The sequence below is a fragment of the Acyrthosiphon pisum genome, chromosome A2 (genome assembly GCF_005508785.2).
Source record: "Acyrthosiphon pisum isolate AL4f chromosome A2, pea_aphid_22Mar2018_4r6ur, whole genome shotgun sequence".
NCBI classification, from domain to species: Eukaryota; Metazoa; Arthropoda; class Insecta; order Hemiptera; family Aphididae; genus Acyrthosiphon; species Acyrthosiphon pisum.
Window position 1 is genome coordinate 42,728,202 of NC_042495.1, and position 14,092 is coordinate 42,742,293.

General features: G+C 33.8%; 1 protein-coding gene across 1 annotated transcript in view; it reads left to right on the forward strand.

Moving 5' to 3' along the window:
* LOC100158940 (transcription factor AP-2-epsilon) overlaps positions 1–13,352 on the forward strand; it is a 42,421-nt gene extending 29,069 nt beyond the window's left edge. Inside the window, exons 6-8 of the mRNA XM_029489375.1 lie at positions 10,789–10,933; positions 12,250–12,421; positions 12,897–13,352. Coding sequence (XP_029345235.1) covers positions 10,789–10,933; positions 12,250–12,421; positions 12,897–13,049 — 470 coding nt within the window. The 3' untranslated portion in view covers positions 13,050–13,352. The remainder of the gene's footprint in view (positions 1–10,788; positions 10,934–12,249; positions 12,422–12,896) is intronic.
* The last annotated feature ends 740 nt before the right edge of the window (positions 13,353–14,092 follow it).

Consider the following 14,092-nt stretch of genomic DNA (forward strand, 5'->3'; position numbering starts at 1 on the left):
GTCCATCCAGCGAAAGTAAGAAAGGAGTTAAACAAGAGAGATATCAATATTTTTAGAAAAATATTGCATACGTAAATATGCACAAATATTGTCTATATCGCTTAACGAAAAAAATGTGTCCCCCAAACTTTTTCCGCATTTATGCCGTCGATAATATATATCGTTGACCGTTGTTTTCAAGGCCTACAGAAATGTTATGGCTGCGGCGTCGGAATTTTGATTCGTGGTTTTTTTATTTATTCGCGTTCGTTAAGCGCCGATATTGCTCATATATTACACCTAAACGTATTATAAACCATACAACTACGGATAATATTATATTTAATCCTTAATCGTATATTTGACGATGATCGATGGCCGCAGCCGTCGATCGGATTTCCCGTTACGACAATCATCGTCGTCTCGAACAACACAGACTCAAAGAATTATTAACCTACTTTTTGTCGCCACCGTCCCGACCTCACGGCGGCTGTTATTATATTATTTCGTTATAATATATTATACGTAATCACCCCGCGTACATATCATTATTATTGTTATTATTATTGTTGTTGTTGTTGTTGTATTAGACGTATATTATATTATTATATATACTGCTGCCGATAGTAAACCTATATACCATATAATATAGTACGTCGTCTTATGCCTCGGTGGGAGTATTAGGCTGCCGCCGTTCGCGAGAAGCATCGAAATTAGAATACATTATTTTCGGGTCGTTATCCGTAGGTATAGAGGCTGCTCGCGCGCCGCACATTATATTATTATTATTTTAGAACAATAGGAAACCGCACACGGCTGAATAGAAAGCCGCGAGAATATTATATATATTTTATTTTTATTATTATTCACTCACACACGCGCGCGCTAACACACACACACGAGTTCGATATATTTTTACGCGCCGCACACCTTGGGCTCTTATACACATTATATAATATTATCACAGCCGAGAATCCGATTTGTATATAGCTATATAAATAAATATATATATGATAATATAATAGATCTATATTCACGTGAGCGTGTGTAGCAGCGATCATTGCGCAAGAACTGACTACCATTGTTTTGACCAATGGCGGGAAATTCGTCACGGATAACGCGCTTTCCGACGCCCCCCAGTGGTCCTCCCGTTTCTATAACAAATTTTAATAATATTATTTTTATCATTATCATCATCATCATCTTCATCATCGAGAGTAGATATATTACACAGTACATAGAGAGGTACACGCGCTCGTGGTTCGTATGTTGTATATGCACGTGTTATATTATTAATATATAATATAATATTATATATATTGTGAATTGTGATCAACTCGCGACGTAATTGAAAAACGCCGTCACCTAAATGATAATATAATAGCAGTGATTTGGGTCGGATTAAAATAGGCACAGATTGCACCCAACTGCACCGGGACGCAAGTTTTTTAAAAACTCGTACATGTTTACATTATTAGTTGGGTTATTATTTAGGTAATAAATTAGTACCTATCATATTATGTTTTATTTACAAAAATGATTAACCACTGAAACGATATTTTTTTTATAGAATACTAAAAAGAATGACTGTAATATTATTTTATTAGCAATAGTATATCGACTGTGCCAATTCAAATAATTCAAAGATGATAATTTTTTTTTTATACACATTAAGTACCTAATAAATAACAATATTAATTTAAAAATGTATCATTTTAAATGGTTAATAATTATTTGGAAGTGAAATTTAGTTAATTAAGTTTTTATAAGTTTAAATGTATATAAATTATCATTCATATTTTAAAGGTGAGAAAAATATCCACTCCGAAGTGCAAAAGATCTGGGCGCTTGTGTTGGCTCTTCCTATAAAATGTTTTTTTTTATTATTATTTCAAATAAAGCCTCGGTTACTTTGGCCATTGGCTGAATTGAATTAACATACGTTTACACTTTAACTTATTTACATTGGAAATATAATAATATACAAACTGCAAGCAATTAATTAAATTAGACTTAAAAATAAATGTTATCATGCACTTTAAGTTATCCGAGGGGAAGGCTATTCTGACAGAATGTTGGATATTCCAGCTGCTCGTCTATCCGTTTCAAATGCAAGGTATTCACTTAAGATGTGTTTGATCGTAAGGGGTATGCTACATCTGACTCATATAGATGGTCTTCCTTTAAAATTATATCATTAAAACTCGCAGGTGCCTATAATAGGTCAAGTATTGGACGTAGTATATTTAAATAGTAATTATCCACACACATAGAATTTGAGTACTATTGTATTAGATATTTTCGGCAAATCATTTTTTTCGGGGGTGTTTTGTTTTGTTTCTAACGACTCGACTTGTTGCAGTTAAATCTGATGCCATTCGACGTTGAAAGACAATATCCACTTGTATAAAAATTATTTTGTGCGTAGTAGTTAAGAAATAGAACAATCCACGTGTACCCACAATCTACATGCTGTAGTTATCTTGGACTAAGACTTAAGGTATGCGAAAAATCGTCATAAATGGAAGCTGGTCGAAATATAGGGCCAAGTGTATATGTTTTGAGAGTTGACCGGACGGTGAAGTACAATGAATACAAAACTTTTGATATCGATATAATATGTACTTCATGAATCATGGGTCCAATACTCGATAGGTAGGTAATCAATATATTATAATATAATATATTTCGCCAGAGCTCGTATTAATTAGTATTAAGTATTAACACATTTTAAAATTTTAAATACTCAAAATAATATTTCAAATTGATGATACAAGAAAAAAAACCGCGATACTTCAGAGTTTAGGCCTGTATAATAATATAATATAGTACCCATCGTATTAATTCTTGTTCGTCGACTGCAATGCGTGTACGTATATACCTCCTCACGTAACCTATACCTACCAATATTAATATATTTTTTCGTTTCTCGACATCAGTTTCTTTTCGGCGGAAGCCGCGCCTTTTGTGTCGGTGGCGCGCGTGCGTGTGAAAACGTACCGCTCACACACATGCACAATAATGTAATATATAAGTCGCGTCGCCGACGCTAAAAACCGGAATTTCCGGACACGGATACGCGAAGCTTACGCGCGGATACCAATATATATGTATAACGTACACATATACGCGTACTTACGAACGCACACACGCGAGTGAATGAGCATATATATATATCTACGCGTTATCAATGAGCTCGTGCACACACGCCCACGACCGGTATACACACACATATTATAATGTTATGGGCTCGATGCCCGGTTTTTAGGGTCACCTGCCACAATTTGACCTCCCGCAGGACCGTCGACGACTGCTGATGCAGTGTACCAACTACCAATACATATATATACATTATACATATACCATGGTACATATTTAAAATAGCAACGAGTCTCCTTCGTGTAACTTTCGCCTTGAGGGCCACTATATTATATAGATAGTCGAATCTCACTATCTATAGGTTTGGTTTTTCGGTGTTTTATTATTATTATTTGTGTTTCATCGTCGTTGTAATTTTTGTCTCTCTTTGTAGTATATACATATATATATATGTGATATAAAAGTATTGACATTTTTATAGAATCTGCAATCAGATCTACTGAATGTAACACTGAAAATGCAAAAGAACACTGCATAAATGCCGTGCGTCAAATAGTAATATTAGAAACAGTTTCAAAAAATATTGTACCATATATTTCACCACACATCTGTCGGTATGATGGACTCCAAACTTAACGTCTATGAATCCAGCCCTTGGATCATATATCTGAGATCCGTCCCGTATAAATCCGAGGATAGTACATTGACGATATTGGCTGTTATTATTAAAGGACTTCTCGACTCTCGCAAACATTGTACTGTTTCTCACCCTCGCGTGTCTTCTGGCTTCAAGTAAGATCGTTCATTAGTCCATGGCTCATGCATAACCTATTTCGTTTTTGGTTTTTATGCAATGGCGTGGTTAATAAACTCTTCTGTTTATGGTCGATTAGAATTTATTGTCATCGCCAAGTTATTAAGCCATTATGCGTTTTATATGTGTTAGTATATTATATATAGATAGCTTCTACGCTTTGCAATCAGCTCCGAAAATATTTGTTATGCACGGTAAATATCGCACGCGTTTATATAATAATATTATATGGCTGGTTATTTTTATACAGACGAGTGAGAAATAAACAGTGTTTTAGTTTTGTGCATAAATTATTGTACAGGTACGATTTCGGGTTACGACCCATATTTTTATTTTCTCCACGCCCAAAACGGAATCGTCAGATCATCGCTGTTTAAACGTGTCGCGAGCGCTCGTTATCTCAACTTTATTAATCGGTTTTTTCTTTCGCCTGTTCGTGTTAGAGGTATGCCTCTATAATACCTACCTCTCTATTTAAACGGTTCTTTAAACTGCACCGCCCGCCGGACGTATAATATTATATAGTTTCGTTTTAATATAGAAAAACGAATTTTGTACTCGGTGCATGTATAGTTTCATCGTAATATTACCAACTAAATATTATAAATTTATGTATAGGTACACTAAACGCCTGGATTGTGGTTAGTATATTTCATATAATAAACGGGATGTGATAGAATTTGCATGTTTTTTTCTGTACTATTAACATACACATTTTTACAAGCTCACGAGTTTAAATTTTATGATATTCCTGATGTATATTTTTACATATTTTGGTGATAAATTTGGAATTTATCGACAAAAATGCATAATTCAGTGGTTTTAATACATATTTTCAGTTTTTTTTAAAATAATATTTGTATGCATAATGGTTTATCAATTTTAGCTCTTTAGGCTACCTGCTCTAATGGCCTAATATTATAATACTATTCATTATAGTATATCTAGAATAGGTGAGGTACTTTATGAACGTTTGATGATTGCAACTAAGTATATTATAATATATAATATATATAATAGTCCGGAAAATGTTTTGTTTTTCCCTGTTTTTCCCTTACTAACATATCAAACACATTTTTTGACATGTATATTATATTATACATGTTAAATTAAAATGTTGACTATTCTTACAATCTTACGTATAGTTTTTGTAATATTACCAAACTGTGCCGGTAATCAGCCCCTATATAGTATATAGTGAAGATGATGCCGATTGCCATCATATCTATTACCCATACAACCATCTTTCTGGTATTTCAGACCATCACGACCGTTGACGACCGCACGGAATGCGAAGACGTGTGGATTTCTTATTTCTTATCTGCAGGCCACGACGATCGGCTCTGTGTATAAATGATTCGACCACGGATTTCTGTCACATAGTTCCCGCGGTCGTTCCCGTCGCGGAATTCGGTATTGTAACAGCAGCGGACGATATGCCGCCGAGCCGACTACTAATTGTTTCTTATTACTATACCGCGGTGGCGCATAATAATATAATATATATAATATTTATATAGTAAGTGCACGCGGATGGTAAGACATGCAGACCTATAAGTTATAACAACACTACTGCACTGCGGCTGCACGATCAGATATATAGGGTAGAAACCGCGATAGACACGCGAAAAACGGTGGCGGCGAAATGCTAACGTTTTGTCATCGTGACCGGACACGGTGTATATTAAGTATAATAATATTATATCCGCAGCCGTTTTCTCATTTACCTCGAGTACCTGTATAGCTTACACTATACCTATACACGCGTACAGTGCGCGCTGTACCGGTCGTACTGGAATATAATAATATTATTTATAAACATATATATATATATATATATATATATACAAAAACGTGCCGTGTGTACGTTTTATTCCCGACTTTCTGCGAGCGCGGATTCGTGACTTACCCGGTTTAATATTATGCTGTCGCCGTCGTACGCGCGCGCGGTAGAAAAGAAATACACATAATATTATACATATATAATGTGTGTGTGTGTGTGTGTGTGTGTGTGTGTGTGTGTGTGTGTGTTTAATAAATATTGTGAGGGGAAAAATAGTAGGAAATAATAGTAATCTCTTCTGCACAATAATAATAATTGACGAATAACCCTCTCTCAGCAATCGGCTTTCCACTCTCTCTGTCTCATTCTCTATCGCTTTAATAGGTATAATATTATGTATATATATATATTATATTAATATATTATATCTTTCCACGCGCGCGCACACATACATACGCACACACTGACACTCGTTTACACGCACATTATACGCGTATAATATTATTTATGATAATAATAATTCTCTACACGTCCACCGCTGCACAAGCGCACGTCAGAAAGTTTGGATTTATTATCGGATTCCGTATCGACCGCCGCCGCCGTTTACCTGTATTTTCTGCAATGCGCGCATATATATATATATATATAGAATATAATATGCTCTCACCTGCAGCGAGGGTGAGGGAGGCGGAAAAATGATTAGAGTACAATAGTGTATATATAATATATACCCTTACCTATAATTTATAAATATGTGTGTGTGTGTGTATACATGGGAAAACCGACGTGCGTCTTCATCGTGCGGAAAAGTTAACACGGTCGGGCGACCCCGCGTGTTATAATATAATAACGGATCTTACAGGTTGCAGTACATCACCCGCATTTAAACGCGTTTTCCGGCGACGATGACTGCGGCAACTGGTCAAACCACGCGCACGGTATATGTACCTACTGCTTAAACACCCGCGATTTATTTCTACATGTTTAACATATACATATATTATTGCTTATAATAATATACTATAAAGAAGTCTTTATAGAGCCCAGATCTATGTCCTCTAAAAAAACAGCCTCGCAGAGTGTGCGAGGAAAACATAAAATATCCACTCAAACATTGTTAAAAATAGTTGTAAAAAAAATAATATACTATACATTATTATACAACATGGATAAAAAGTGACAATTTTAAAGTATACAAATAAATTGCTTATGAAAGATTAAATTTTGGGACTTTAGGCGGTTATAACTGAGTTATAGGTAAATATAACGTATAACTCGTATGAGTTATGTTTACCTTGCTATTATTTTTTTCTTGAATGTTTTAAATTTGATAAATTTGAAGTTTATAATTTATATTATAATATGTATGGTCCGAGTGTTTTAATCCATACGATATAAAGTCAGATATTAAATAATAAATATTAATTAATGACACAATATATGTTACCTGATCAATATTTAGGTTTTGTTACAGATGAAACACTATAAAATACTATATTTGTATATACCTAGGTACTATCATTGATTATAAATACTAGTACGTACCTATTTAAATTATTTAAATTTTAAACTGAAAAATGTTAAGATATGCAACAAAATAACTACTATATTATACTACCTAAACAATACTATTTTATAGGTAATATTTTAAATCACAATCGTTAACCAATAACGTAGCATTGTATACCATAATATTATCGTAAGTCGACCAGAACAATATGCAAACTGCAAACGTATATGAATACGTACAATACTACCTATGACTATTAATTGCATATTCTCGTACGTCTATCTTCAAATCGAAAACTGAGTTCTTTATGATTATATTATAATAAAGTTATTAAACACAGTTCGTGGTTTTCTCTTCAATCCGACAAACTGACTTTGGCAATCTCCACTTTTTAGATTTGCAATCGCGACGTTATATATATATATATACTATGCTTGAAAGGGTTTACGTCAGATACTGCGGGTGCACCGTATTCTCGTCAAACGAACATCTCAATAATCAAATAATAAAACGAACAGATTTTTCGAGATCGTAAATTCGTAAACCACTCTCAGCTATTCGGAATTAGGAAATAACACGATAATAATTAATATTCGACTTTGCGAACAGCGCGGGAAATTATGCTGGATCGATCGCTCAAATTTTTTGTTCCGAAATCGGTATGTAATCTCATTCTACTGTATAGTCATATACTCATATAGATATAATAAATCGCAGCTGTTTGTGCGGTCGTGTCGCGTATGAAAAACTCAATATAATAATATTATATTATAATATAAACACGACAAGATGACCCTCGGGCGAGGGGCGGATGTTTGTCATCGACGTATAAATTTTATGTATATCAAATTATTATTATGTACAAAAGGCGGCTCGGGCTCGAGATCATCTATATAGAGTGGCTCACTTGTTTGTCGTCGTCGTCGCGTATCCCTTTTATCTACGTTATAATATAATATTATTGAAATAATAACCCGCGCCGTCGTCTCGGACGATTAATCGTACCTATATATAATATTATATATATATATATATATATATATATACATTATTGTGTATAGGTGTCGATCGACTATGTTAAAATATATAGTATATACATGTAACATGCATTATACATATGTATAAGAGGGACATTGCGAGCGTGCGCGTGTGTGTGCGCGTATATGTTTCTATATAAGTCTATCCGCCTTTTCTTCGTGTGGTATAGGTAGCCAGGTACATGTATAGTTTTTTTCATTTTATTCTTTTTTTTTCTCTCTGCCGTGTAGTAATAATTAGCGGCGCCCGTCGTGAACGCGTCTTAGTATCCCCAAGACAATGCTACCGGTGCCCAACAATAGAGGAAAACCAATTTTCGATGGCCGATTGTATGTGTGTGTAATCTCTCTCTATCTCTCTCTTTCTCTTTCTCTCTCTCTCTCTCTCCTGTTCTGAGTGTATATAATGCACGTCGAGCTCCTCACGTTGTATATTGAAGTCGACCGCCGCCGCCGTCGACCGAACACTGGCGCCGCCACGCCGGACAATAAAATAATATTAATATTATATATTTATATATAATATAATCTTAATTGTGTGACGACAAAAACACAATATTATACGATGATTCGAACTTTTTCCGTCGCTATATTGGGCGTATATTGTACCTACGTTGTGCTTAGGTATATTTAAATATATATTACACAGAGACACCGCGAAAGATCTAATGAGGTGAATTTATATAAAGTATGTGTACGAAATCCGCGTATAACCTGACATTAGATAGTAGATACCCAATTTCAGTGCAAAAAGTTGGGATAAAAAATAATTATACCACTTAAAATATAGATCACCTATCTTGTAGTCACATGTGATCGTGGTTTATTAAATAAAATAAAATAAAAACAATTTCGTCGGATCGTGCGCTGCAGTATTAATTGTAGGTAGCTGGTAGGAACATAATATTATGTCAAACCTACTTACCGTTAAATAATTTGGCTAGTAAGAATGTAAGATAATCAGTTATCTTGTATAGTAGGTACTTAACTAACATTTTTGGTTAGTTTAAAATACTATGTATACATTTTATCACTTCAACTTTAGTCATTTTTCGTAAATATCCAATTCCAATAGCCAATATGATAAATGTAAAGCAATTTAACACACACAGGTTATTATATACATGCCTACTAACTGAATTTATAAAATTAACAATAACACGTATATCGTATACTTAATATTATATAATAGTGTAGGATAGTATATAGCATTATAGCTAAATAGGTACGATACAGTAGCGTTATCAGGATGATATCATACAATAAAGGTCTGGTTTACGACTGCGTTTCATTACCTATATAATGTTTATAAATTCACACCCAATACAGTTACTGTATATTGGTCGCTTATAAATTACCTTGCCACAGGGCACAGATATGAGGATTTAAGGTCCGATTGCCTATGACGTATTTTATCAGTGGTTAAAAATGTAAAAACTAAAACCATGTTATTATTAGTAGTTGGGACGAATGGGGTGTGACAATATTTGCATAATTTATTCCGTCCGTGGATGGAAGCGAATTGAATTTGGCATTTGTTAATCGTTTGCGTCGAATGCGATCCATCGCTCGTCATTACGGTAAAATCGCATTAATTGTTCGTAATTTTCCTGCCTCTCTTTCTTTTCTCCATATAGAGCAAGAAAAAATATAAAATTATTATTATTAAAAAAAAAGTAATTTTCATAATTACGTTTTTTAGTATATAATAATAATTGTGATTTTGTTTTTTAATTTTATTGTTCCTCGCGAAATTGGCAATTAAAATAGACGCCGCGGCGGCAAACCAGTGAAAGCGACTTCTTGGCAAATTGTTTTGGTCCGCGGTGGTATTTTTCTTCTTGGTCAACTAACTACCTACATAACATGTATAATGTTTAAATTTTATATATCTAAAATATATATTATATTCTTCTGTCTGGTGCGCACATAATATATCTGTATTATGAAGGTGGAGAATGCACGAGATGCGGATACCTACCTTAATTTCGATCAGATTCCAATAAACACTAAACATCGATTAAATCACAATACTGTAATAATGCACGTGCTCGTGCGTCGTTAACAAAGACATTATTTTTTATGCGATATAATTGTATTATAATAACAATCACATATACTTACATACTATGTGTATGATTCAATGTAAAGTAGCTTTTTGGAAAATTAACTTTATAAAAATGGTTTAAAATTGCGGTTAACATATAATCATCTTAACAACTTTGCTACAACAAATATCTCATTATAAAACTTAACATTTCTTATTAAATAACATTTATTATATTATATATTTTATCATACTTTTATTGGATAATAAATTAAGATAAATATAAGTATAGGTAGGTACAAATTTAAACAAAATTGTTTGCTAACCGCACGGAATGTTTGATAAGTTTCAAAACAGACCACCGTGGATTATGCGAAAACTTATATAGTCGGTATATAGCCGCTACTGACCCATGGTATATAGGCTAATAATACTTAATACCTATATTTTATGCGATGTCTTATAGTTTTAAATAAATAATTTTATGTTGTCGTTAATAACCTAATTTTAACTTTGCAGGTGAAGCGATACATTTGGCCCGAGACTTTGGGTACGTGTGTGAAACAGAATTCCCGGCCCGACAAGTGGCGGAATACCTGAGCAGGCCGCACACGAGTGATCCGACAGAGTCGTACCGAAGAAAAGAGCTTATACATGCCACAAAGTGAGTACCTACCTATACCCAATTTATTTGATTAAAAGTATTTAATTTATTACTATTTTCGATCAATTTTACACTTAGAAATCTGTAAACAATATTATAATCTTGCACACTTAAAATAAAAATTTAAGTTCGTTAAAACTGTGTTAGCTCATATAACGAAGTGCTCAATCCAGAGGCGTACGCAGGTGTGAGGTTCTAGGGTTCCAATCCCCTTGAAATTACTACTTTCTACAGATTTATTTACCACCCCAATCAATACACATAGTAGATTAATTGTTAGTCATTTGTAATAGTTATAAAATCGAGAATTATAGTTAAAGTTTTTTTTGACTGTTCTAAGAAAATTTTTAAGCGTCTGCCATAATCGCTGTATCAATTATTCCATGTTCACAACGGCCTGATGAGGTTCTAATAATGTATACATAATACTCTAAATATACTCTAATCTATGGTCTATAGATGACCAGGTTAAATTTGAAACTTAAACTCTATTATTTGTTTTGACCAATTAAAAATTATGTATAAAAACCGATATTATGTAAGCGGGGATAAAGTCCTGGATCTGTGATTAATCTTACCTAAAAACCTTAATCGAACTAAAATTCTGCGTACGCTACTGGCTCAGTCTAATGAAAATCCGTCTTTAATGTGTGAAATATGCTATACCTAATATGAGTATATGACGTATACATATGCTTCAATTTTTGAATTCTTAAATCATTTATTGAACTATTGGTACTACCTATATAATAAAAACTGTATAACACCATAAATCATAATATACGGCGTAGGAAGCAAAACAATTAGGTGAAAACGATATTTTTCCGTTTCACAAGCTATATGTACCTAGACATATAGGTTTTTTAAAAACGTTTCTAGTATTTTGGAACAACAAAATCTGGAAGTCCACAAAAATATAGGTACCTACTATTATTATTTTAATCAAATATTTTTTTGGTTTTTTTGGCTTTATATTTTGATAATATTATGTATAACAATTCCCTCAAGTAACTTGTACTCGAATTATGTATGGTTGATGTTATTTCATCGGACTTATTGAAAACAACAATATTAGGTTATATTTTATATTTAGCTATATAGTTATTTAATAGTATCAAAAAGACCAAAATTTCAAATTCCAAAGAGTAGGGGCAGTGGTACTTGCTCTGTAAAAATAAAAATCGAACCCTGTATAAAATGTGATTTCTATATTTGAGTGCACGCGGTACATATTATGTTATCGCATTACCTACACGTTATAATATTTTAAATTAGTTGATATAAATACATAATAATAAGTTTTTATTTTTTCCCAGACAAGTGACCAAAGAGCTGATGGACCTGCTCAACCAAGACCGTTCGCCGCTTTGCAACACCAGGCCGCAGCACATTCTCGACCCAATCATACAGCGCCCGCTCACACACTTTTCGCTCATATCGCATGGATTCGGCAGTCCCGCGATCGTCGCCGCCCTCACTGCAATACAGGTAACAGTTTTTACATTTTGTCGGTTTTAGTTATCATAATTATTTGGATCCTCCAGAAAGATAAGTCCCCATTATTCATACCAGCCAATCATTCTTTACTTTATAACATGGACTTTTTGTTACGTTTGAATCGTCTTTTCACTTCTCAATGCTGCATGGTGAACATCGGCACACTTGGGGTATTTTTGAATAGTCACGGGCGGGGCACCCTTCAGTAATAATATCAAATGTATATAGGCATGTAGCGTTTAATAATTGTAAAGTAATACGCATTACACTTCGAAAATTATAAAATATAAGTTAAACCTATATAGATTTACTATTTCGACAAATCGTCTACTCTATATATTTTTCATAACTTCATGACACCCCTAATTTAAGTCAGCGCTGCATATCAGTCGAGAATCACTGCTCTTAACGTATAACACAACCCTATCCGACCGTTTATTCATACTCGTTCTCGTCGTTTCCGCAGAACTTCCTCTCGGAATCTTTGAAGCACTTGGACAAGGTATACCCGTCCGGCAACAGTCTGTCGTCTCAGCAACAGCAACAGCAGCAGAACAACCAGCTTCAGCAACAGGACCAGAAGCCCAAAGACTTGGTTGGATTGGAGCTGAAGAAGTGAGCCTGGTCGAGGCGGGCGCATCGCGAACCTGCCGGCGGCCCTCCTCAGCAGCACCAGCCGCCACCACCGAACCACCTGAGGCTGCAGCCGCAACAGTCGTACGGCGGCATCCGCGACGGTCGCTGTCAGTGATTGACGGTGGTCGCGCGCACAGCATCAATAATAATAATAATAATAATATTATATACAAATATCGGTCTTCCGCCGCTGCGATTTTCCATTTTCCATTCTTTCTCATTCCGTGCTTGATACGAGAGATCCAAAACTACAATTTTTCAACGGCCCGCGCTCGGCTGTTTTAAATAATATTAAACAAAAAAATCAAAAAAAAACGACAAACTTACAATGTTGTATATTATTATTATTATTATTATATAGTGATATTACAATGTACAGTATAAGTTTTATTAGATATTATTATATGCGATATAATATAGCGGTACTTGTAAATAATACGATGATTTATTATAATATATGATATTATGATATATATTATATTTTTTTTCGGACAATCGGAATTTTTTTATTATTATTATTATTTTTATTTACATACATAGTTTACGCATTAGGGACTTATGTGCGCGTACCTGCCGCGTGTTTTTTTTTAATTTTTATTTATTTATTCTCGTTTTTAGATTATATTTTTTTACGTTTTCGAAACTTGTACAAATCTTGGATGATTTCCCGCCCCTTCATGTGCCATCCGTATAATTACCTGCGGAACCCTCTCGATTCGTTGATAAGAAAATATTATAAATATCAAAACATATATAATTAATAATTATTGTATATTTTAATTTGTGTCGTCGTCGCGACTTGTGTTTTATTTTTAATTAATTTTTTAATTATCTATTATTATTATTATTATTATTATTATTATTATTATTATCATTATTATTATCTTGTACGCACGAACATGACATAATATATTATGATTGTGACGCCATTACGACAAAAAATCAAAATGAAACGTTAAATTATAAAAAATCAAATTTAGTTCGTAGTACAATTGACTCGTCCCACGATATTATTGCCATATTATT